The 26001-nt window shown below is 45.2% G+C and overlaps 1 protein-coding gene, 1 non-coding gene and 1 pseudogene across 3 annotated transcripts in view; all 3 read left to right on the top strand.

Moving 5' to 3' along the window:
- LOC144673435 (uncharacterized) overlaps positions 1–26001 on the top strand; it is a 107120-nt pseudogene that overhangs the window by 29270 nt on the left and 51849 nt on the right. The gene's annotated exons all lie outside the window — the stretch shown is intronic.
- The window catches only part of LOC144673444 (uncharacterized), a 49071-nt gene continuing 25430 nt past the window's right edge, over positions 2361–26001 (top strand). Inside the window, exon 1 of the mRNA XM_078535278.1 lies at positions 2361–3190. Coding sequence (XP_078391404.1) covers positions 2466–3190 — 725 coding nt within the window. The 5' untranslated portion in view covers positions 2361–2465. The remainder of the gene's footprint in view (positions 3191–26001) is intronic.
- On the top strand, positions 24739–24820 carry trnas-aga (transfer RNA serine (anticodon AGA)). The gene has a single exon. It is a non-coding gene; the product is annotated as a tRNA-Ser (tRNA).

The following is a 26001-nucleotide window of genomic DNA, read 5'->3' as shown; positions in this document are numbered from 1 at the left end:
CATCAGTGAGTTCACAGGGCAGGGAGACTGTTTAGTTGTCCAGACTACAGGAAGTGCTATATAAGTTCCAAAGATCTGATGTCCCATCAATGAGTTCACACTAACAAGATACATTTTAAATGTAGGAAGTGCTTTAAAAGTTCTGGGGAGCTGATGTCCCATCAACGTGTTCATACTGACGTGAGACGTTTCAGGTGCTCTCACTGTGGGACTGGGTTCAGACAATGAAACCAGCTCACTAAAGACCAATGTGCTCACACTGGAGCGCACCTGCTCCAAGTGTGGGAAGGGATTCAGTCAGTCACCTGACCTGCTGAGACACCAGTGAGTTCACAAGTAACTCTTTTCGAGTTATCAACAGATCGCATGTAACTCTTTCGAGTACATTCACAGTTCTTGGTTTCCGGGAGTGGGACATGAACCCACAACCTTCTGATTCAAAGGCGAGGGTGCTATGAACTGAGCCTGCAGTGATTGTATTTTGCTGTTAATCACATCCAGACTGAACCATGTTCATTGGGATCTGTTTCTGTTGACGTTAATAAACCCCAGCCCAGCTATTGTGGTTAATATCTGGATAAAGTCAACAAATCAGCTTTGAATTTAAAACCTGCAATGAACAGGCGAGATAGGAGCAGGAGGAGGCCATTCAGCCCCTCAAGCCTGCTCCGCCATTTAATAAGATCATGGCTGATCTGATTGTGGCCTCAACTCTGGATTCCACCTACCCCTGATAACCTTTAACTCTCTTGTTAGTTAAGAATCTATCTACCTTTGCCTGACTGATAAGCGATGACCCTGCCTCCACCCCTCTCTGGAAAAGAGAGCTCCAAAGACCAACAACCCTCAGAGAAAAAAAAAATCACTTCATCTGTCTTAAATGGGAGACCCCTTATTTTTAAACTGTGTCCCCTAGTTCCTTTCTTTCCCACAAGGGGAAACATCCTTTCAGCATCCACCCTGTTGTGCCCCCTCAGAATCTTATATGTTTCAATAAGATCACCTCTCATTCTTTTAAGCTACAATGGGTACAGGTCCAGCCTGTCCAAACCTTCCTCATAAGATAAGCCCCTCATCTCAGGTATCAGTCGAGTGAACCTTCTCCGAACTACGAACACACTTATATCTTTTCTGAAATAAGGAGACCAAAACTGTACACAGTACTTCAGATGCTCACCAACACCCTGAACAACTGTAGCAAAGCACCCCTACTTTTATATTCCATTCCCCTTGCAATAAAACAACACCATTTTACTTCCTAATCACTTGCTGTACCTGAATACTAACATTTCCTGATTCATGTACCAGGACACCCAGATCCCTCTGTATCTCAGAGTTCTGCAATCTCTCTCCATTTAAATAATATGCTGTTTTTCTATGCTTCCTGCCAAAGTGGACAAGTTCACATTTCCCAACATGATACTCCATCTGCCAAATTTTTGCCCACTCACTTAACCATCTATATCCCCTTGCAGGCTCCTTAGGTCCTCTTCACAACTCACTTTCCTGCCAATCTTTGTGTCAGCAATCAGCAAATTTAGCAACCATACATTCAGTCCCTTCATCCAAGCCATTGCTATAGATTGTAAATAGTTGAGGCCCCAGTATTGATCTCTGTGGAACTCCACTCGTCACATCTTGCCAGCCTGAAAAAGACCCAGTTTCCCTCTTCTGCTTCCTGTTAGCTAACTAATCCTCTATCCATGTGCATGTGTTACCCCTTCTCAATTCGGGACAAAATTAAGTCATGTGAGCAAATGTGGGTTAATTCAGGAACACCAGCATGGAATTGTTAAGGGAAAATTGTGTTTAATAAACTTGCTTAAGGTATTTGGAGAGGTAACAGAGTGGGTGATGAGGATGCTGCTGTTAATGTGGTGTACATGGACTTCTGAATGGAATTAGAGAATGTGCCGCACAACAGGCGTGAGCAGAGTTAGCTCATGGAATAAAAGGGACAGCAGCAACATGGATACAAAACTGGCTGAGTATAGGAAACAGCGAGTAGTGGTTAATGGATTTTTTCAGACTGGAATAAGGTTTATAGTGGAGTTCCCCAGGAGTCAGAGGACTCCTGCTCTCCTGAACATATATAAATGACACAGACCTTGGTGTTCAAGCTCAATTTTCAAATTTGTGGACGGAGTCCTGAGTGGGCACAGAGTGAATAGCGGCTTCCCTTCCCTGAAGGACATTAGTGAACCAGTTGGATTTTTATGACAATCCAGCGGTTTTCATGGTCACTTTTTCCTCGTGCCGGCCCCACAAATTACCAGATTCCTTCAGCTCAATTTCACAACCTGTCTTTATGTTTTTGTGGGTTCTCTCTCACTCTCATTTTAAATCAATTTCAGAGGCGAATAGAAGGGGAGGATTTGCAGTCGGGAAACTGAAACCAAACATCACATCAGGATCTGACGGAGTCGCCCAATTTATCGTAACCTGAATATGATCGAATTTTGAACATGGAAGGAAAAAGCACCATTCACAGTGGGGAGAAACCGTACACGTGTTCTGTGTGTGGACGAGGCTTCAGCCGATCATTCGCTCTGTCAAAACACAAGCGCAGTCACACTGGGGAGAAACCGTGGAAATGTGGGGACTGTGGGAAGGGATTCACGTGTCCATCTGAGCTGGAAATTCATCGGCGCAGTCACACTGGGGAAAGACCGTTCACCTGCTCTGAGTGTGGCAAAGGATTCGCTCAGTCATCCCACCTGCTCAAACACCAGCTAAGTCACACAGACGAGAGACCTTTTAAATGTGCAGACTGCGTAAAGTGCTTTAAAAGTTCCGGAGAACTGATGTCCCATCAACGTGTTCACACTGACGAGAGACCATTCAGGTGCTCTCACTGCGGAACTGGGTTCAGGCGATCATCTGACCTCACTAAACATCAGCGCAGTCACACTGGGGAGAGACCTTTCACCTGCTCCGAGTGTGGGAAGGGATTCACTCAGTCATCCAGACTGCTGACACACCAGCGAGTTCACACAGGAAAGAGATCTTTCAAATGCCCAGACTGTGGGAAGTGCTGTAAAAATTCCAGGAACCTAATTACACATCAACGCGTTCACAGCGATGAGAGACCGTTCATGTGCTCTCAGTGTAGGGCTGGGTTCAGGCGATCATCTGAACTTACTGTACATCAGCGAGTTCACACTGGGGAGAGGCCGTTCACCTGCTCTGATTGTGGGAAAGGATTCACTCAGTCATCCAACCTACACAGACATCAGCGAGTTCACAGGTCACTACAGTGATGGGAATTTGCTGTCAGTCACATCGAAGACTGAACCATGTTCATTGGGGGATGTTTCTGCTGAAGTTGGTAAGCTCCAAGACAGATAGAGTGGTTCATATTTTGGATAGAAGTAAAATAAATCAGCTTTGTGTTAAATACAGTGCGTTGAATCTTTTTACTATTTCTAATGCAAGTTAGTTCCTTTTGAAGGTCTCTCCCTCTTCCCTGTCTCCTCCATCCTCACCTCCAACAACAAGTGTGAGGAGCTCATGGAGCTTCTTTGTTACTAAGATTGAGACAATCCGATCAGCTGCCTATGCTGCTTCCCTCTCTTCCACTAACCCAGTTCTCTCTCTTCACGTACTGTTGATCTCTCCCTCAAATCTGCCATCATCACCCCCGTCTCAAAAATGAAACCCTTGACCACATCATCCTTGCAAACTATTGCCCAATCTCCAACCTCCCTCTCCTCTCCTAACTTCTTGAACATGTTGTCACCTCCCAAATCTGTGCCCAGCTTTCCCAAAACTCCCTGTTTGAATCGCTCCAATCAGGTTTCTGCCCCTGCCACTGGACTGAAACAGCTCTGATCAAAGCCACCAACTACATCCTATGTGACTGTGACGAAGGGAAACTATCCCTTCTCGACCTGTCTGCAGCCTTTGACAAGCTTGACCACACCATTCTGCTCCAACACCTCTCCACTGTCGTCCAGCTGGGTGGGGCTGTTCTCTCCTGGTTCCTTTCTTCTCTATCTAATCATAGCCAGAGAATCACTTGGAATGTCTTCCCTTCCCACTCCCACAGTTACCTCTGGTGTCCCCAAAGGATCCAGCCTTGGCCTCTTATTTCTCATCAACATTCTCCCCACAGCGACATCATCTGAAAACACAGTGTCAGTTATCACATGTACACTGATAGTGCCCAGCTCTACCTCACCACCTCTCTCCACTTCTCCACTGTGTTTAAATTATCAGACTGTTTGTCTGATATCCAGTGGTGGATGTGCAGAAATTTCTTCCAATTCAATATTGGGAAGACTGAAGACATTATTTTCATTCCCGAGCTACCAACTCCATTCCTTTCTCCAAAGCCAACGGATCTAAACTCAACAGTCCTGCCACATCCAGTCGCGAATAGTGGTGGACAATTAAGCAACTAATTGGATGATGAGGCTCCCCAACTATCCCCATCCTCGATGATGGAGGAGCCCAGCACAAGAGGGCAAAATATAAGGCTGAACCATTTGCAACAACCTTCAGCCAGAAGTGCTGAGCGGACGGTCCATCTCGGCCTCTTCCGGAGGTCCCCAGCATCACAGATGCCAGTCTTCAGCCAATTCGATTCACTCCATGTGATACCAAGAAACGGCTGAAGGCGCTGGACACTGCAAAGTCAATGGGTCCTGACAATATTCCAGCAATAGTACTGAAGACTTGTGCTCCAGAACTGGCCGCACCCCTAGCCAAGCTATTCCAGTACAGCTACAACACTGGCATCTACCCGGCTATGTGGAAAATTGCCCAGGTATGTCCTCTACACAAAAAGCAGGACAAATCCAACCCGGCCAATTACTGCCCCTTCAGTCTGCTCTCGATCATCAGTAAAGTGATGGAAGGGGTCATCAACAGTGTTATCAAGCAGCACTTGCTTACTGCTCACTGACGCCCAGTTTGGTTTCTGCTGGGGCCACTCAGCTCCTGACCTCATTACAGCCTTGGTTCAAACATGGACAAAAGAGCTGAACTCCAGAGGTGAGGTGAGAGTGGCTGCCTTTGATATCAAGGCAGTCTTTGACCGAGTGTGGCATCAAGGAGCCCTAGCAAAACTAGATTCAATGGGAGTCAGGGGGAAACTCTCCACTGGTTGGAGTCATACCTAGCACAAAGGAAGATGTTGTAGTTGTTGCAGGTCAGTCATCTCAGCTCCAGGACATCCAGCTGCAGGAGTTTCTCAGGGTAGTGTCCTTGGACCAACCATCTTCAGCAGCTTCATCAATGACCTTCCTTCCAACATAAGATCAGAAGTGGAGATGTTTGCTGATGATTGCACAATGTTCAGCACCATTCGCAATTCCTCAGATACTGAAGCAGTCCATGTCCAATATCCAGGCTTGGGCTGACAAGTGACAAGTAACATCCACACCACACAAGTACCAGGCAATTACCATCTCCCAACAAGAGATAATCCAACCATCGCCCCTTGACAATCAATGGCATTACCATCACTGAATCCCCCACTATTAATATCCTCGGGGGTTCCATTGACCAGAAACTGAACTGGACTAGCCATAAAAATACTGTGGCTACAAGAGCAGGTGAGAGGCTAGGAATCCTGCGACGAGTAAATCACCTCCTGACTCCCCAAAGCCTGTCCACCATCTACAAGCCACAAGTCAGGAGTGTGATGGAATACTCCCCACTTGCCTGGATTAGTGCAGCTCCAACAACTCTCAAGAAGCTTGACACTATCTAGGACAAATCAGCTCGCTTGATTGGCACCCCGTCCACAAACATTCACTCGCTCCACCAATGATGCATCGTAGCAGCAGTGCATACCATCTACAAGATGCACTGCAGGAACTCACCAAGCCCCCTTAGGCAGTATCTTCCAAATCCATGACCACTACCATCTAGAAGGACAAGGGCAATAGACACATGGGAACACCACCACCTGGAAGTTCCCCTCCAAGCCACCCACAAACCTGACTTGGAAATTCCTTCACTGTTGTTGGGTCAAAATCCTGAAACTTCCTTCCTAACAGCACAATGGGTGTACCTACACCACATGGACTGCAGTGGTTCAAGAAGACAGCTCATCACCACCTTCTCAAGGGCAATTAGGATGGGCAATAAATGCTGGCCCAGCCGGCAATGCCTACATCCCAAGAATGAATTAATATGAAAAAAAGATTGATTGTCTGATGGCTATTTGTGGAATCTTACTGTGCACAAACAGGTAAACAGTAACAATTTGTATTTATATAACACGTTTAATGTAATAAAACATCCCAAGGTGCTTCAGAGAAGCATCCTGAAGAGAAATTTAACATCAAGGCACATAGCATATTAGAGTAAATGAACAAAACCTTCATTGGAGAGGCAGATTTTAACAAGGACCTTTAACCAGGAGAGAGAGCTGGAGAAGTTCAGGGAGGGAATTTCAGAACTTCATGCCAGGCATAGCCAACAGTGGTGGAGTAATTAAAAGCTGGGATGTTCAAGAGGCCAGAATGAGAAGGGCACATATATCCCTGAGGGTTGAGTGATGGAGGTTGCAGGGGTAGGGAGACACGAGGCGACAGGGGGATTTGAAAACAAGGATGTGAGTTTTAAACTTGAGGCATTGCTTGACTAGGAGCCAATGTATGTCAGCGAGCCAAGGGGTGATGGGTGAACAGGACATGGTGTGAAAAAGCACACGGGCAGCAGAGTTTTCGATGATTTATGTTTCTGCGTGGGGGTGGGGTGAATGTGAGAAGCTGGTCAGGAATGTATTGGAATCATCAAGTCTCAAGGTAACAAGGGCAGGGATGAGGGTTTGAGCAGCAGATAAGCTGGGGTCAGGTGGGGACATGCAATTGCATGGAGATTGAAGTCCCTGGGGGACACTAAGTCGAAGGACTGTGCAGAGGAAAATGAGTTTGGAGATGGGGTGGAATTTTAGGGTGGTGGGGTCAAGTGTTTTTTCAGGTGATAACAGTGGATTTGAAATTGAGAGAGACAGTACCAGAAGAAAGATAGAGAGAGCCATTAACAATATCAGCTGAGATAGGGAAGCTGGGTGATCAGTAGTTTAATGAGAATGGGGTCAATACAGCAGAGGACAAGATAAGTACTGAGAGGGCATGAGGGGAGAGAAACTGGGGAAAAATGTGAGTTTGGGGCTCTGACAAGGGGAACTTTAGAGACAGTTTGTCCCGGTAGGCTAGAGGAAGGGAGGGAAGCAGCAGAGGCAGGTGATTGGATTGTCTCAACCTTAGTGACAAAGAAGCTCCATGAGCTCCTCACACTTGTTGTTGGAGGTGAGGATGGAGAAGACAGGGGAGAGAGAGAGAGCCCGTCAAAAGGAACTGACTTGTGTTAAAGATATGAAAAATGTTCAACACACTGTGTGTTTAATACAAAGTTGATTTATTTGACTTCATCCAGAATATTTAGCACCTCCAACATGGTTGGAGCTTTTCAACATCAGCAAAAACAGACTCCGATGAAATTTGTTCAGTCCTGGATGTAATGAACAACAAAATCCAATCACTGTAGTTAATTGTGAACTCGCTGGTGTGTTGGCAGGTGGGATGACTGAGTGAATCCCTTCCCACACTCAGAGCAGGTGAATGGTCTCTCCCCAGTGTGAATTCGATGGTGTCTAAAAAGGGTGGATGAATCAATGAACCCCTTCCCACACTCTGAGCAGGTATACGGTCTCTCCCTGGTGTGTCAGCAGGTGACATAACTGAGTGAATCCCTTTCTACACTCGGAGCAGGTAAACGTCCTTACCCCATTGTGAATTCGCTGGTGTACAGTGAGGTGAGATGAGTGCCTGAATCCGGTCCCACAGTGAGAGCACCTGAACGGTCTCTCGTCAGTGTGAACACGTTGATGGCACAACAGTTCCCCAGAACTTTTAAAGCACTTCCCGCAGTCCGAACATTTAAAATGCCTCTCATCAGTATTGAATCGCTGGTGTCTCAGCAGGTTGGATAACTGAGTGAATCGCTGCCCACATACAGAGCAGGTGAACGGCCTCACCCCAGTGTGAACTCGCTGGTGTCTCAGCAGGTTGGATAACTGAGTGAATCCCTGCCCACATACAGAGGAACAGGTGAACGGTCTCTCCCCAGTATGAACTCGCTGATGAGTTTCGAGCTGAGATGGGGAATTGAATCTCTTCCCACAGTCCTCACATTTCCACAGTTACTCCTCAGTGTAAACACTGCTTTTTCCTTCCATTATCGAGCTTGATGGATCGAGTGACTCTGTCAGATCCTGATGCGATGTTTGGTTTGAGTTTCCCGACTGTAAATCATCCCTTTCTAATACCCTGTGAAATTGATTTAAAACAGAAAAAAGGGAGTGAGAGAGAACCCACAAAAACACAAAGGCAGGTTGTGAAATTGAGCTGAATGAGTCTGGGAATTTGTGGGGCTGGCACGAGGAAAAAGTGACCATGAAAACTGCTGGATTGTCATAAAAACCCAACTGGTTCACTAATGTCCTTCACGGAAGGGAACCTGCCACCCGGTCTGGGCCTACACAAGACGCTGGCCTCTGTGGGAGGAGTGCGAGTGTGAGAGGAAGGGCGAGAGAGAAGCGAAGGAGAGAGAATATCTTGACCCTATACAAATAGAACAGAAATACATCAGGTTCTTGCAAACCATCAACCTCCACTACCTAGAAGGACCAGGGTAGCAGGTATGAGTGAACACCATCACCTCAAAGTTCTCTTCAAAGTTACACACCGTCCAATACTGGATGAGCAGAAATTTCCTTCATTTAAATATTGGGAAGACTGAAACCATTGTCTTCAGTCCCCACTACAAACTCCACTCCCCAAATACCTACTCCATCCCTCTCCCTGACAACTGTCTGAGACTGAATCAGACTGTTCACAATCATGGTGAAATATTTCACCCCAAGATGAGCTTCCAACCACATCTCCACATCATCACCAAGACCACCATTACCTTCTCAAAGGGTAACAAGAGATGGGCAGTTTATATAATAGACTTGCTACCAACGCCCACACACCCCGAATTAAAAGCCTGTACAGAAATATTTGTTTCTAAAACAATACACTTTTTAGAAGAACATAAGAAATAGGAGCGTGATGCTGCACCATTTAATAATCTTCTACTTCAACACCATTTCCCCATACTATCCCCAAATTAATTAACCTTCTGTAACTATTCTCACATCCTCTGAGATTTGTAGATATCTTTTATTTCTCTACTTTCTCTTATTGTCTATCCTTTGTCATTATAACTTCACTCATTGATCACTTCCTGTTTCTCCCTCAATTTTACATATCATTCATTGCTTTCTTTCTGTATTCTCTCTCTCTCAGAATCTGTGGGTTTGAGAGTCCAGAGTCAGCAACTTCAACACCTCATTAAGAAGCATATGCTGAGCAGATTCTCTGTTCTCTACTGTATCGTATATTGATCCATAAATCAGAATAAACATGTAACTCCCATGTGTCCAGAGTCACTTACACGAGGTCAGCCCACGGGATGGAACCTCGGGTGCCCTGAGCTTGATCTCCGGTGTCTCCAGTCCCGGCTGCCCCCTTACATCAGCATCCCCTCACTTTTATACCCTGTAGTGATCCAGCTCTGGCCCCGATTCATTGTCTTCTCTGCTGGGTTTTGGCAGGAAGTGAGGAAAAGACAGCTGGAATTTCTCGAATCTGTGATTCACAAGGACACATTCCCTGTTTCCCAGCAATTACTTTTCTTCAGGAATGTTCTCATTCTCCCTAAACTCCCCTGCCCACTGTTAATTCTGTTATTTCTGATAGTTTCACAATTATAGGTATAAACATCACACATTATAATCTGATCTATTCCTCACTCTGGTTTCAGTTTATAATATGGTCAATAACAGACAAACTCTGTCCTTTTCCCTGAACTGATTCGAGCTTCCAATGAGCTGATTCTGTGCAATGGAATGTCTTATCAGTGTTGCCATGGTGACCTGTCTGCAGTAAAGAGCTTGTTTGAGTTTCGAACTCAGACTAAACTTCTCTATCTCATAATACACGTTATACCAGACATTTTACCTCAAAGTATTTTAGCCATGTTACAAGGGGTTCAGTAACATAAATCTTTAAATTTGAAGGACAAGTTTAAAATGCTGTTTGAACCTGTTACTCCATTTTTATTTATAAAATTAATTTGTAAATCATTGGTTAGGCTGCATTTAGAATATTGAGTCAAATTCTGGGTATCTTACAACAGGAAAGATGTCAAGGCCATGGAGAGAGTGCAGGAGATTCACAGAGACGATACAATGGATGAGGGGCGACAGCACAAAAGGAGGCCATTTGGCACATTGTGCCTTTGTCAGCTCTTTGGAAGAGCTATCTGAATAATCCACTCCCCTGCTGTTTCCCCATGGCCCCGGTCAATGTTTTCCTTCAAGCATTTCTCCAATTCCCTTTTGAAAGTTACTGTTGAATCTGCTCCCACCAAACTTTCAGACAGTGTATTCCAGATGATAACAACTGACTGTGGAATGAAATGTTTTCTCATGGTGACCTGTCTGCTGTGAAGCTCCTGTTTGAGTTTCGAACTTCATTCCAACTTCTCTTTCCCATGAGGAGAGACTGGAGAAACTGGGGGTCTTTTCATTAGAACAAAGCAGGATGAGAGAAGATGTGAGCAAGGAGTTCAAAACTGGGTCAAGTACATGGTACAAAATATTCCAGATACTCCTTGTCCTTCAGGATCAGTGTCCAGGGGAGAAGCTGATGGGTTTATCTCATCATCATCGAGGTGAATGGCTTCTGTCAGAATCAAACACTCTCCAGTCAAACACAGCACGGATTAGATACAGAGTAAACCCATCAGCCTGTCCCCCGGATACAGATACCGAGGGACAGGGAGTGTCTGGGACAATGACATTTCTCACTCAGTAAGGTAGAAATTGATCCTGTATCTCTCCCCATTAATCCTGAGCTCCACACGGCTCGAATCCTCCTCCTGTTTCCCTCCCTGTAACAGCACTGAGCTAAAGCCAGCCCATAATGAGCAGGGCTCAGGGAGAATGGTTACTAGGCACTGCAGTGATGTCATAAAGCAGCATCATTCAGCCCAGCTGGTCCTCTCCCTGTCCCTTTAAAGGTGGAAAACTGGGACATCCTGTCTCCAAACACATCCCACCCTGTTCACACTGACAATCCCAGGGTGGAGAACTGGGACATCCTGTCTCCAAACACATCCCACCCTGTTCACACTGACAATCCCAGGGTGGAGAACTGGGACATCCTGTCTCCAAACACATCCCACCCTGTTCACACTGAGAATCCCAGGGTGGAGAACTGGGACATCCTGTCTCCAAACACATCCCACCCTGTTCACACTGAGAATCCCAGGGTGGAGAACTGGGACATCCTGTCTCCAAACACATCCCACCATGTTCATACTGAAAATCCCAGGGTGGAGAACTGGGACATCCTGTCTCCAAACACATCCCACCCTGTTCACACTGAGAATCCCAGGGTGGAGAACTGGGACCTCCTGTCTCCAAACACATCCCACCCTGTTCACACTGAGAATCCCAGGGTGGGGAACTGGGGCATCCTGTCTCCAAACACATCCCACCCTGTTCACACTGAGAATCCCAGGGTGGAGAACTGGGACATCCCGTCTCCAAACACATCCCACCCTGTTCACACTGAGAATCCCAGGTTGGGGAACTAGGACATCCTGTCTCCAAACACATCCCACCTTGTTCACACTGAGAATCCCAGGGTGGAGAACTGGGACATCCTGTCTCCAAACACATCCCACCCTGTTCACACTGAGAATCCCAGGGTGGAGAACTGGGACATCCTGTCTCCAAACACATCTCACCCTGTTCACACTGAGAATCCCAGGGTGGAGAACTGGGACATCCTGTCTCCAAACACATCCCACCCTGTTCACACTGAGAATCCCAGGGTGGAGAACTGGGACATCCTGTCTCTAAACACATCCCCCACTGTTCACACTGAGAATCCCAGGGTGGAGAACTGGGACATCCTGTCTCCAAACACATCCCACCCTGTTCACACTGACAATCCTAGTATTTGGGAGGTGACAGCACGTTGGAACAGTGTAGGGAGGAGCGGGAGCTTGGAGATGGGGCAGTAGTTTGCAAGAATGGTGGATAAAAGGTTTATTTTTGAGGAGGGGGTGGTGATGGCAGATTTGAGGCAAAGAACAGCACCTGGAGAGAGAACCAGTAACCATGTCTTCAAACATGGGGAAGTTGGGCCATCAACATTGTCATAGGAATAGGGTCGATGGAGCAGGCGGTGGGTCTCATGGACAAGATGAGCACTGGGAGGACATGAGGGGAGATGGGAGAGAAACTGGAGAAAGATGTGGGTTCGGACATTGGGGAACTTTAGAGACAGTTTGTCCCGGTGGGCTAGTGGAAGGGAGGGAAGCAGCAGAGGCAGCTGATCGGATTGTCTCAATCTTAGTGACAAAGAAACTCCATGAGCTCCTCACACTTGTTGTTGGAGGTGAGGATGGAGGAGAGAAGGGAGAGGGAGAGCCCTTCAAATGGAACTGACAGAGATGTTTAACAGATTCAACACACACTGTATTTAACAAAAAGCTGATTTATTTAACTTCATCCAGAATATTAGGAGTCGATGAACATCAGCAGAAATGGGCCCCGAAGAACATGGTTCAGTCTGGATGTGATTAACAACAAAATCCAATGGCTACAGTTACTTGTGAACTCGCTGGTGTCTCAGCAGGTGGGATGAGGTAGTGAATCGATTCCCACAATTAGAGCAGATGAACAGCCTCTCCCCAGTGTGAATCCGTTGGTGAACGGTGAGCTCAAATGATGTCTTGAATCCAGTCCCGCAGTGAGAGCACCTGAATGGTCTCTCGTCAGTGTGAACATGTTGATGGTATATCAGGTTCCCAGAACTTTTATAGCACTTCCCACAGTCTGGGCATTTAAAAGGTCCCTCATCAGTGTGAAGTCGCTGGTGTGTCAGCAGTTGAGATGATTGTGTGAATCCCTTCCCAAACTTGGAGCTGGCGAACGGTTTCTCGTCAGTGTGAACACGTTGATGGTACATCAGATTCCAAGAACTTTTATAGCATTTCCCACAGTCTGGGCATTTAAAAGGTCTCTCCCCAGTGTGAAGTCGCTGGTGTGTCTGCAGGTGGGATGACTGAGTGAATCCCATCCCACACTCAGAGCAGGTGAATGGCTTCTCCCCAGTGCGAATTCGCTGGTGTACAGTGAGCTGAGATGATGTTTTGAACCCAGTCCCACAGTGAGAGCACCTGAATGGTCTCTCGTCAGTGTGAACACGTTGATGGCACATTAGTTCCCTGGAACTTTTATAGCACTTCCCACAACCTGGGCATTTGAAAAGTCTCTCCTCAGTGAGAACATGCTTGTGTGTCAGCAGATGGGGTAACTGAGTGAATCCATTCCCACACTGGGAGCAGGTGAACGGCCTCTCTCCAGTGTGAATTCTCAGGTGTACAGTGAGATCAGATGATGTCTTGAACCCAGTCTCACAGTGAGAGCACCTGAACATCCTCTCATCAGTGTGAACACGTTGATGGAACATGAGTTCCCCGGAACTTTTATAGCACTTCCCACAGTCTGGGCATTTAAAAGGCCTCTCATCGGTGTGAACTCGCTGGTGTTTCCGCAGGTTGGATGACTGAGTGAATCCTTTACCACATGTGGAGCAGGTGAATGGCCTCTCCCCAGTGTGACTGCGCTGATGCTTTTCCAGGTCAGATGGGTATTTGAATCCCTTCCCACAGTTCCCACATTTCCACGGTTTCTCTCCATTGTGACTGCATTTATGTCCCATTAGGTCAGATGATTGATTGAAGCCTCGTCCACACACAGAACACGTGTACAGTTTCTCCCCACTGTGAACGGTGCTTTTTCCTTCCATGTTCAAAATCTGATGATATTCAGGTTACGATAAATTGGACGGCTCCGTCAGATCCTGAGCTGATGTTTAGTTTCAGTTTCCCGACTGCAAATCCTCCCCTTCTAATACCCTGTGAAATTGATTTAAAACAGAAAAAAGGGAGTGAGAGAGAACCCACAAAAACACAAAGGCAGGTTGTGAAATTGAGCTGAATGAATCTGGGAATTTGTGGGGCCGGCACTAGGAAGAAGTGACCATGAAAACTGCTGGATCGTTATAAAAACCCAACTGGTTCACTAATGTCCTTCAGGGAAGGGAACCTGCCACCCGGTCTGGGCCTACATAAGACTCTGGTCTCCATAAGAACTGAAGTAATAGGATCAAGAGAAGACCTAACACCCCGTCGAGCCTGCTCCACCATTCAATACGATCGTGGCTGATCTTGGGCTTCATCTGCAATTTCCCACCCACTCCCCATGTCCCTCGACTCCCTGAGAGACCAAAAATCTCTCCATCTCAGCCTGAAATATATTCAATGATGGAGCATCCACAACCCGCTGGGCTGGAGAATTCTATGTGACAGAAGGAGAAAAGGAGAGAGAGAGAAAGTCAGAGAGAGGAGTGGGAGAAGCAGGGGGTGAGGAGAGGGCTTTTCATAGACCTACAAATAAACCAGAACTTTGACAGAATCTCCCAAACCTTCAACCTCTACCCCGGAGAAGGACCAGGGTAGCAGGTGGATGTGAACACCATCACCTCCAAGTTCCCCTCCAAGTCACACACTGTCCTGACTTGTCTGACATCCTGTACTGGATGTACAGAAATTTCCTCCATTTAAATATTGGGAAGATTGAAGCCATTGTCTTCAGACCCCACTACAAATGTCACTCCCTAGACACCGACTCTATCCCTCTCCCTGACAACTGTCTGGGACTGAACCAGACTGTTCACAACCATGGTGAAATATTTCACCCCAAGATGAGCTTCCAACCACATATCCACATCATCACCAAGACCACCTATTTCCACCTCAGTAACATCGCCCGACTCCACCCCTTATTTTCAAATTCCTGTATGGCTGCTCCCTGTTGCTGGAAGCTCCTCCAACATAACAACCCTCGGAAATATCTGCGCTCCTCTAATTTGGCATACTGAGTGTTCCTGATTTCTATTGTTCCACATTCGTGCCCATTCTGTCACTTTCCAAGGCTCCAAGCTCTGGAATTCACTCCCTAAACCTCTCCCATTCTCTACCTCATTTTCCTCCTTTAATTTACTCTGTAAAACCCACTTCTTTGACCAAACGCTTGATCACCTGCCCTAATATCTCCTCATGTGGCTCAGTGTCAAACCTTGCTTTGTAACATTTCTGTGAAATGCCTTGGAACATTGTCTTACATTAAAAGTGTTTTATAAATACAAATTGTTCTTGTTGATTTGGACATATATCACTGTTCCTTCATCATCACTGGGTGAATAACCTGTAACTCCTTACCTAACAGCATCGTGGGAGCACCTTCACCATACGGACTGCAGCGGTTCAAGAAGGTCAAACATCATCTTCTCCACAGGCAACTGGGAATTGGCAATATTTGCTGGTATCTGTGGAGAGGGAAACAGAGTAAACATTTCAGGGTTCGCAGAATGATTTACAGGGAGTAAAATTGCTGCAGAATTTGGTGATCAACATAAGCTCAGAAGTGGAATAGAAATGGACTATAGCGCAGGAAAAACAGTTCCTGACTATGAAAGATACTGTGGGAAGATAAAGCTGGGAAACCAGCAGCACATGGTCAGGGGATGGGCACCGGAGGAAACCTCATTGAGACACAGTCAGCAGAAGTAACAATAAAATACTAAACATAACTCAAATAGATCCATTATTAGAGACAGAGGAAGGTGAACAATGGTAGAGAGGTGATCAGGGAGGGCAGAGGTGAAACAGAGCAATGGATGGACATGGATTCAAATCCTCAGTAAAGGAGCCACACCAGTCCCAGAGACTTGGAACCTCTCACAGAAAACATCACAGCACTAAAAGCTCTAAATTGTAGATGGATGGTGAAAAATACTCACCTCTGAAAGAATATCACCATTTTCAAACTTAAACTCTCCTGTTGCAGCCTGTAGCTAGAAAGATATCAGAAGCACTGGAGTCAGTGAAAAATCTCCCAGTTGAGGAAATACCTGGGGAGCGGGGTGATGTCACCGTGTAATTGTTGATGTGTGATGATGTCACAGTGTAATTGTCGATGTGTGATGATGTCACAGACACAGAACATCTGGGTCTGTGCAAACCAGTGATCACCACAAATTATGATATGAGGGTCCTTGAGAGGGGGCAGAGGAGATTTATCAGAATGGGTCGAGGGATGAGGGATTTTAATTGTAAGATTAAATTCAAGAAACTGAGGTTGTTCTCCTTGTAGTAAAGGAGCTTGAGGGGAGATTTGATAGAGGTGTACAGGATTATGAAAGGTAGTTAAATTAAAGCTGTTCCCATTGGCTGATTATGAAAGGATTAAGGGACAGAGATTTAAGATTTTAGGTAAGATCCACAATGTGAGGAAGAGATTTTTTACCCAGTAACTGAAAATGACCTCAATGCTTACATTCAAAGGCTGGTGCTACTCAGGTCCTGGTGAATCAAGAGACTTTCAGATTTTGTCGTGATGTTTGGTTTCAGTTTCTCATCTCCCTCAAGTATCCCTTGAGTTCCTCCTCTTCTAACATCCTGTAAATGGAATTCAAAAAAACCATCACGGTCAATCCAGGATTGAAATTCAGAAAGAACAAACGTTTCTCTTGGTTTGAGTTTGCTGTGTGTAAATCCTCCCCTTCTTACCCCCTGTGAAAGGAGTTTCCAAAATCCATCCCTGTCGGTCCGGGATAGAAATGCAAAACACTCTCTCCTCCTGCTACCTGGACCAGGATGACCGCGCATGCGCCCTGCTGCACATTGCCCCCTATAAAGATGGCGGCCGTTACCCCGGGCCTGGCGAAGGGAGAAATCCAGACTTTTTCGGCCCGTTCTCTGCAAATACAAGACCGGTACCTTGTTATTTGAGGTCTGCGGCCTGCACTGTGTCTTTATGAAGCCTCCCTGCCCACTCCGCTGGCTCTATTCCTCCTCACACACCCACTAACTCTGTTAGTTTGCTCCACTCGACATTCTCTCACCCGCTCTGAGCAGCTTCAGTCACAGACCAGCACTGCGCATGCTAATGGATCCGACCGCAATGCGCATGCCCCACCACACTCAGCACTGCGCATGCGTAGGCGCTGCTGTTGTGAAGAGAGGGCACATTCTGCCCCGCAGCGAATGCTGGGTGGCCGCTCCGCCATTGAAATATCACTTTGTAGAACAGAAACCGCTGTCCTGTAATCAGAATACGATGGGTGCCATAGGGGCAAGACATAAAATTGTTGAATCAATGAAACAGCGGCCAAATTGCTAAGGGGTCCACCGCAATTCTCACCTGGATGCAGAACAAACCCCGACAGTTAGATCTGAACTCAGTGTAGTCTCAGCAGATGGGGTGAGCTGGTAACATTTCCCCCGATACATGGAACATTTAAGAGAACAGATCTCTGCTCTGATTGTGGATCAAATCTTTTGAACTTTTAAAGTTGGAGTGTTAACGTGTGGGCAAACTGAATAAAGCACTTTGCACACGTGAAGTATCTGAATGGTCTCCCACCAGCAAGACTGTGTTGCTGTGTCAGTAAAAGGGATGAGAGTGAATCCCTTTCCAATTTTAACTGGTGAACAATCTGTTTACAGTGTGGGTTTACCTACACATTTTCAGCTCAGACATGGATCTCGAAATTGACTGGTAATGGGTTCCACATTCTTAGCACTACATAAGAAAAAGGAACAGGAGTAGGCCATTCGGCCCCTCAAGCCTACTCCGCCATTTAATAAGATCATGGCTGACCTGATAGTCACCTGAAATCTGTATCCCACCTATCACTGATAACCTATCACCCTCTTGCTTCCCAAGGATATATCGACCTCTGCCTTAAAAATATTCAAAGACTTTGCTTCCACAGCCTTTTCAGGAACAGAGTTCCAAAGTTTCACGACCCTGTGAGAGAAAAAAAATCGCCTCATCTCCATTTGAAATGGGTGACCCCTTGTTTTTAAACAGCGATTCCGAGTTCTAGATTCTCTCACAAGAGGTAACATCCTCTCCAAAACCGCCCTGTCAAGTACCCTGAGGATCTTATATGTTTCACTGATCAGGTAAAGTAAAGCAAATTACTGCAGATGCTGGTTATCTGAAATAAAAATAGAAAATGCTGGAATTCTCAACAACTCTGGTAGTGACTGTGGAGAGAGAGGCATGGTTTTCATTTCGGGTCCGTAACCTTTCATCAGAACTGCACTGCATCTGAAATGTTCATAATGCCTCTCAATCCAAAAATGCTGCCAGATGTAGTAAGGGAACTCAAGAAGGAAATGAAAATCCCCTTTGAGGAATGGAATCCAATGCGAATGAAGGGTGACCTGCCCGACTGACCAGAGACAGTCAAGGCACCTTTCCTTTCTTTAAGACGCTGGAACAGTGACACTAATGTTATCAGTGAAATTAACTGATTTGAGACATTGAAAGGATTCTCGTTACTGCACATCAGGAATTCAAACCTAATATCGGCTTCGGGACTATCAGAATACTTGGTAACAGATAAGACAATGAAAGGCTCAAAGGGAGATGGCACCAGTTGTAGGAGAGCTGGTTCCCGGTGACATGGATGTGTCTGCAGTGGGTGGGATCAGACTGTTTCCATATATCTGGAATGAATGTCCCACCCTTTATTTTAGAAGAGTAAAACTGACAGAGCGTGATAGCTATCTGGGTAGTGGAAATCTGAACATTAGACTCACTGACACCCTGGTTTGGATACCTTGTCAGTTAGGTTTGTGTAAGTGTCTGTGGCGCAATTGGTCAGCGTGTTTGTCTGTTAACTGAAAGTTTGGTCATTCAAGACCACCCAGTGGTTTAAGATTTTTACTGTTTTTCCCCCTCATCACCAATCATTGTCACCCATTTCCAGGTTGTCATTGGGTACTTGGGCTGCAAGATATCCCCAAACGGTGGCAGGTCTTTTGTTGTCCAATGAGCTCCCACAAAAACAGCTTCTTTTTAAAATTACGTTTTCTGTCAAATACAATGAGAAAAGATTTGGAACCACTCTGTACCTTCATCTAACCCATCAGAAATTCATGAAATTATTGGAATCAAACGAACCCCTCAATTATTCTCTATTCCTCAGCTCCACAGTGAGTGAGACAGGGAAAAGCAGAAAAGCAGCAATATTCCGGCCCCGCTCTCTCCAATCACCCGCTGCCAGCAGAAAGCGGCGACTGCAGCTTCAATCAGCGGGTTACTGCCCATCCCTGGAATGCAAGATACTCCAACCAGGGCCAAACCTCCCAATACACCGAGCACAGGCTCAGGAAAACGCAGGTAGATTAAATCCCGGTCACTAAACCTCCGAACAGCATTTACAGAATACCCGAGTGACTGAGTCACAAATAAAAGTCACACCAACTTTCTAAACTTTTCACTGTAAAATTCCTTCATTTTATTGAAAAGCTGACTGTTGTGAATCTGAAAATGAGCACCATGGGATTTGTGTTACTGAGTGACTTGTTTTCCATTGTTTTCCCGTCAGGTTTGCAATTCAAATTGTGTTGGATATTGAAGCGATTCTGGTTTCAAAATGAAGACCCGAAGTAGCTAAATATTAAATCCAGGAGAAAATCCTGAGGAAAATGGATCACAGTATTTGGAAGGAGGTGCAGCTAAGAAGCAGAAGATGTGAATGATGTGATTGATGATTGAGGGGAATCCATTGCAACTTTGGGGCATTTGTAGGCCAATTACGTTCCACACTTTAAAATTCCGGTCAAGCTGAGGTATCAGGTAGAAAGCAACAGGTTTAACTATGTATTTTGGGATACAAAACATGTTTTCATGTTCCTGACTGACTTCGTCGGCAGAGCATGAGAATGTTAATCTCTGGGTCATGGGTTCGAGCCCCACACTGGGCGCTGTAATACTTTAAAAATCTGAATAAAAGTCGTACTGTCTGGAAACATTGACCCTCGCTCCAGCTGCTGAGTTTTTCTAGCATATGCTACTTTTATTTCAGATTTCCATCATTCACAGTAATTTGCTTTTATCTTTTTAATTTGAAATCTTGCTGCTTAAATAAAACACCAACTGATCAATGCGGCTCCTGTGAAACTTACATGGCAGACATTCATCACTGAAAGCAACTGACACACATCAAATTCAAAGTACATTCATGTCGCATCTATTTCTGCTTCTGTCTCGCCTCCAGCTCCCTCTGCCCTTCCAGCTCCCAGGTCAATTAGCTGCTTGATGCAGACACAGTCAATTCGTAGGAATGGGTAAAACTCGTGGGTAAAGAGACACCTGGATCTCACCTTCCTGGTTCTCCCAGATACTGATTACAGGAATGTGCACAGTGCCGATTATCCACAGTCACTCTCTCCTCCCAGTTTTTCAGCTTTGAAACTGATTTTCACACTGGGTTTCAATGTGAAGAAAGCTGAGCTGTGATAAGCTTATATTGTTCAGCAGATGTACTGCAAGAACTACATAACAGGCTGATGGTAACAGTGCTCTTTGGACGCGGTGAGCTCCAGTGAAGGATTGGCACCATTCATGTGTCGCTCAATTAGTCTCGTGACAAATATAGTGCTGGAAATGACAAGAAAACTCGCTGAATTTGTTCCGTGTTTAGGTTTCAAAAGAGCCGAATACAAGGTAAGAAAGTACATCTCGCTCGAGTGGGTTATAAAATGGCAGAATGACCTGTGCTGTTGGGAAACATAAAATTATAGAAAGTTACAGCACCGAAAGAGGCCATTCGGCCGGGCGTGCTGCATTCAAAGAGCAGTAGTGATTGTTTGATCCATCAGGAATAATATTTGTGTCAGTGCAAACAGTAGGCAGCAGAATTCGTACTTCTCCCACCCATATTTTGCCTCACACCAACAGTTCTACAGTCAGTGCTTTGCACCCAGCCCTTCTCCTCTCCTCCTCCTTCATTCCCTTACCACACTTGACCTAAGTGTGATGTTTTCCAGCTCTGAGGCAAAACTTAAAACCACACTCCTCTGATTCTGGTGAAGCTTTTAAACGTTTCCAATCAATGAATAATCAACATTCGTTCCAACAAATTGACATTCCCTGACCGGGAATCGAACCCGGGCCGCGGTGGTGAGAGTGCCGAATCATAACCACGAGACCTCCAGGGAAGCTGCACCAATAATTTTCGATTTGGCTTATCTACGCTGCTTTTGCTTATTGTTTTTCAGTTCAGATCTCCTTCACCACAAAACTGCCTGTTTAGGTTCAAGATAAACGACTTCTTCAGCCAATGAAAACCACAATTGCTGTTAGCTGGAACATGAAATTGATACTTTCCTCCTTTAAGCCAGTTCTTATAACCTCCCCCTTTGACCAAGCTTTTAGACATCTGACCGAATATGTGTCTCGGTGTCACACTTTGATATATAATGATGCTGGGGAACGGCTTATGACGTTTCATAAGGTTAAAGGCGCTTTATAAATATAAGCTGTTGTTGCTGTCGGATATATATAGAAACGTTCAGTCTTTTATCTTTTTACTTTTAAAATCTTGCTGCTTGAAATAAAAAAAACACCAACTAATCACTGCGGCTCCTGTGAAACTTACAAGACTGTCATTCATCACTGAAAGCAACTGACACATCAAATTCAAAACACTTTCATGTCGCATCTCATTCTGCTTCTGTCCCTGTCTCGCCTCCAGCTCCCTCTACCCGTCCAAACCCCAGGTTAATTAGCTGCTTGATGCAGACACAGTCAATTCGTGGGAATGGGTAAAACTCGTGGGTAAAGAGACACCTGGATCTCATCTTCCTGGTTCTCCCAGATACTGATTACAGGAATGTGCAGAGTGCCGATTATCCACAGTCACTCCCCTCCCAGTTTTTAGCTTTTTAATTGATTTTCACACTGGGTTTCAATCTGAAGAAAGCAGAGCTGTGATAGGCTTATAATTTTCAGCAGATGTACTGCAAGAAGTTACATAACAGGCTGATGGTAACAGTGTTCTTTGGATGCGGTGAGCTCCAGTGAAGGATTGGCACCATTAATGTGTCGCTCAATTAGTCTCGTGACAAATCTCATGCTGGAAATGACGAAAAAACTCGCTGAATTTGCTCCGTGTTTTGGTTTCAAAAGAGCCGATTACAAAGTAAGAAAGTACATCTCGCTCGAGTGGGTTATAAAATGGCAGAATGACCCGTGCTGTTGCGATAAAATTATAGAATGTTACAGCACAGAAAGAGACCATTCGGCCGGGTGTGCTGGTTTCAAAGAGCAGTAGTGATTGGTTGATCCATCAGGAGTGATATTTGTGCCGGTGCAAACAGTAGGCAGCAAAATTCGTACTTCTCCCACCCATATTTTGCCTCACACCAACATTTCTATAGTCAGCGCTTTGCAACTTTTCCTCTTCCTTCATTCCTTCACTCCACTTGAACCAAGTGTGATGTTTTCCAGCTCTGAGGCGAAACTTAAACTCTCACTTCTCTGATTCTGGTGGAGCTTTTAAACGTTTCCAATCTATGAAAAATCAACGCTCATTCCAACAAATTCAATAACTCGACGTTCCCTGACTGGGAATCGAACCCGGGCCGCGGCGGTGAAAGCGCCGAATCCTGACCACGAGACCACCTGCACCAGCAATTTTTGATCTGGCTTATCTGCGCTGCTTTTGCCTATTGTTTTTCAGTTCAGTTCTCTTTCACCACAAAACTGCCTGTTTAGGTTCAAGGTAAACGACATCTTCAACCAATGAAAACAACGGTGGCTGTGATCTGGAACATGAAATTGACAGTGAGGTGAAATAGCCCCACAACCTGCTCATGTATAACTTTCAATTTCCAAAACCCTCCACTCTATTCGCTGTTGGTCCAATGGAAGCGCCGATTCCCAGTCACTGGACATCAGGGAAACTACCAACAAGGCTTGACATTTGTATTATGAAGGCAACTTATGACATTTTCTTTTTCATTCCCGATCTCTTTCCCCAGAGACAACTTTCTCCGACCAAATGGTCTGTTTGGGTTGAACACAAGTGACTTCTTCACCAATGAGATGAACCATTGCTGTTAGCTGGAACATGAAATCGATACCTTCCTCCTTTAAGACAGTTCTTAAAGCCTCCCCCTTTGACCGAGCTTTTAGACATCTGACCGAATATGTGTCTCGGTGTCACACTTTGATATATAATGCTCCTGGGGTACGTCTTATGACGTTACATTAGGTTAAAGGCGCTTTATAAATATAAGCTGTTGTTGCTGTCGGATATATATAGAAAGGTTCAATCTTTCATCTTTTTACTTTTAAAATATTGCTGCTTGAATTTAAAAAAAAACACCAACTAATCACAGCGGCTCCTGGGAAACTTACAAGACTGTCATTCATCACTGAAAGCAACTGACACACATCTAATTCAAAACACTTTCATGTCGCATCTCATTCTGCTTCTGTCCCTGTTTGGCCTCCAGCTCCCTCTACCCGTCCAAACCCCAGGTTAATTAACTGCTTGAAGCAGAAACAGTCAGTTCATGGGAATGGGTAAAACTCGTGGGTAAAGGGACACCTGGATCTCATTTTCCTGGTTCTCCCAGATACTGATTACAGGAATGTGCACAGTGCCGATTATCCACAGTCTCTCTCCTCCCGGTTGTTCAGCTTTGAAACTGATTTTCACACTGGGTTTCAATGTGAAGAAAGCTGAGCTGTGATAAGCTTATATTGTTCAGCAGATGTACTGCAAGAATTTACATAACAGGCTGATGGGAGCAATGCTCTTTGGACGCGGTGAGCTCCAGTGAAGGATTGGCACCATTAATTTGTCGCTCAATTAGTCTCAAATCTCGTGCTGGAACTGACAAGAAAACTCGCTGAATTTATTCCGTGTTTAGGTTTCAAAAGAGCCGAATACAAGGTAAGAAAGCGCATCTCGCTCGAGTGGGTTATAAAATGGCAGAATGACCCGTGCTGTTGGGAAATATAAAATTATAGAAAGTTATAGCACAGAAAGAGGCCATTCGGCCGGGCGTGCTGGTTTCAAAGAGCAGCAGTGATTGGTTGATCCTTCAGGAATGATATTTGTGTCAGTGCAAACAGTAGGCAGCAAAATTCGTTCTTCTCCCACCCATATTTTGCCTCACACCAACATTTCTACAGTCAGTGCTTTGCACCCAGCCCTTCTCCTCTCCTCTTCCTTCATTCCCTTACCCCAATTGAACTAAGTGTGATTTTTTCCAGCTCTGAGGCAAAACTTAATACCACACTCCCCTGATTCTGGTGGAGTTTTAAACGTTTCCAATCAATGAATAACCAACACTCGTTCCAACAAATTGACATTCCCTGACCGGGAATCAAATGCTGGCCGCAGTGCTAAGAGCACCGCATCCTAACCATGAGACCACCAGGGAAGCTGCACCAATAATTTTCGATTTGGCTTATCTACGCTGCTTTTGCCTATTGTTTTTCAGTTCAGATCTCTTTCACCACAAAACTGCCTGTTTAGGTTCAAGATAAACGACTTTGTCAGCCAATGAAAACAACGGTTGCTGTGAGCTTTCTAAGCTTATGTGATCATTCTCACTCTTTCATTCCCAATTTGGTGGGAAGAATGAGGAAAGACAGGATAAATTTCAGGGTTCCGGGGAAAAGGCCAGGTAATGGCCATGACAAGACGGGCAGAAAGACCGCTTTCTCTGCTGTAACCTTTATGATTTCATACAACTAATAATGGTATAGGAGCAACCTCTGTAGTCGTGGCCGAGTGGTTAAGGCGATGGATTAGAAATCCATTGGGGTTACCCCGCGCAGGTTCGAATCCTGCTGACTACGTTTCCTGTTATTTCTGACTTTAACTGCACGCAGACAGAACTAATTATCGTTTGAATCGAGGAAAAGAGATCCAAACACATCCGTGATCTCTTATGTCCATTCATTGTCAGCCTTCTGCAAATCTCCAGTCGGAAATGGGGAAAAAAAGAGCCAATTTGGTGACATGATTTCATCCTGGCATTTGCCTCTCCTTAAGCCCCTGTCACTCTCGGTGTATATCTCTGTTTGTTCTTGTGTGTGGGTCAATGTGGTTTAGTTCCCCGAGGAGGTGAACACATTTTTACAAGCACAAACTGTATTCACATTCTTGGTGCAACTTCACATTACAATGTTACAGTGAAAAATATCAGGATGAAAGAGACAACAGGAGTCTGTCTTTTTCTATGTATGGAGTACAACAACAACTTATATTTATAAAGCTCCTTTTACCTCATGAAACGTCACAAGGCGTTCCCCAGGAGCATTGTATAACAAAGTGTGACATCAAGCCTCATATTCGGTCAGATGACTGAAAGCTCTGTCAAAGGGGGAGGCTTTAAGAACTGTCTTAAAGGAGGAAAGTATCGATTTCATGTTCCAGCTCACAGCAATGGTTCTTCTCATTGACTGAAGACGTTACTTGTGTTCAAACGACATAGACCATTTGGTCAAAGAAACTTGTCCCTGGAAAAAGGGATCTGGAAAGGGAAAATGCCACAAGCAGCCTGAATGTGTCAAACTGCTGGGTTAGTGGTTAGAATGCGGTAATTTTATCAGTACAGCCTGCGTTCGATTCCTGGTTAGGGATTTGAAACTTATTCCTCCTGGGCGAGCTGATCAAATCAATGTGATTGATTTGCTGGTTGTAAATAACACTGTAATGCTCTGCTAGAAATGATGGAGTAAGAGTGTAAGTTTCACATCAGAGCTGGAAATGCCACAAGGGCAAAACTCGGGAATAAACCCAGAGTCGGAGTGAGGGAGTGAAAATAAAAGAGAAGGACTGTGGTAGGTTACAAAGCACTGACTATAGAGCTGGTGGTGCGAGGCAGAATATTATTCCTGTATTACCCATGTCACATGCAGCTCTAATTTCCTGATTTATCCCATGCCCAACATTACCACTACAGTTTGGTGGCCTATAAACAACTCCCACCAATATTTGCTGCCTCTTGTTGTTTCTTAGCTCCACCCAAACTAAT

This window comes from Cetorhinus maximus, unplaced genomic scaffold (assembly GCF_964194155.1).
Source record: "Cetorhinus maximus unplaced genomic scaffold, sCetMax3.hap1.1 HAP1_SCAFFOLD_366, whole genome shotgun sequence".
Classification (NCBI taxonomy): Eukaryota; Metazoa; Chordata; class Chondrichthyes; order Lamniformes; family Cetorhinidae; genus Cetorhinus; species Cetorhinus maximus.
The sequence above is the reverse complement of the archived record's forward strand: the minus strand, read 5'-3'. Positions and strand labels throughout refer to the sequence as shown.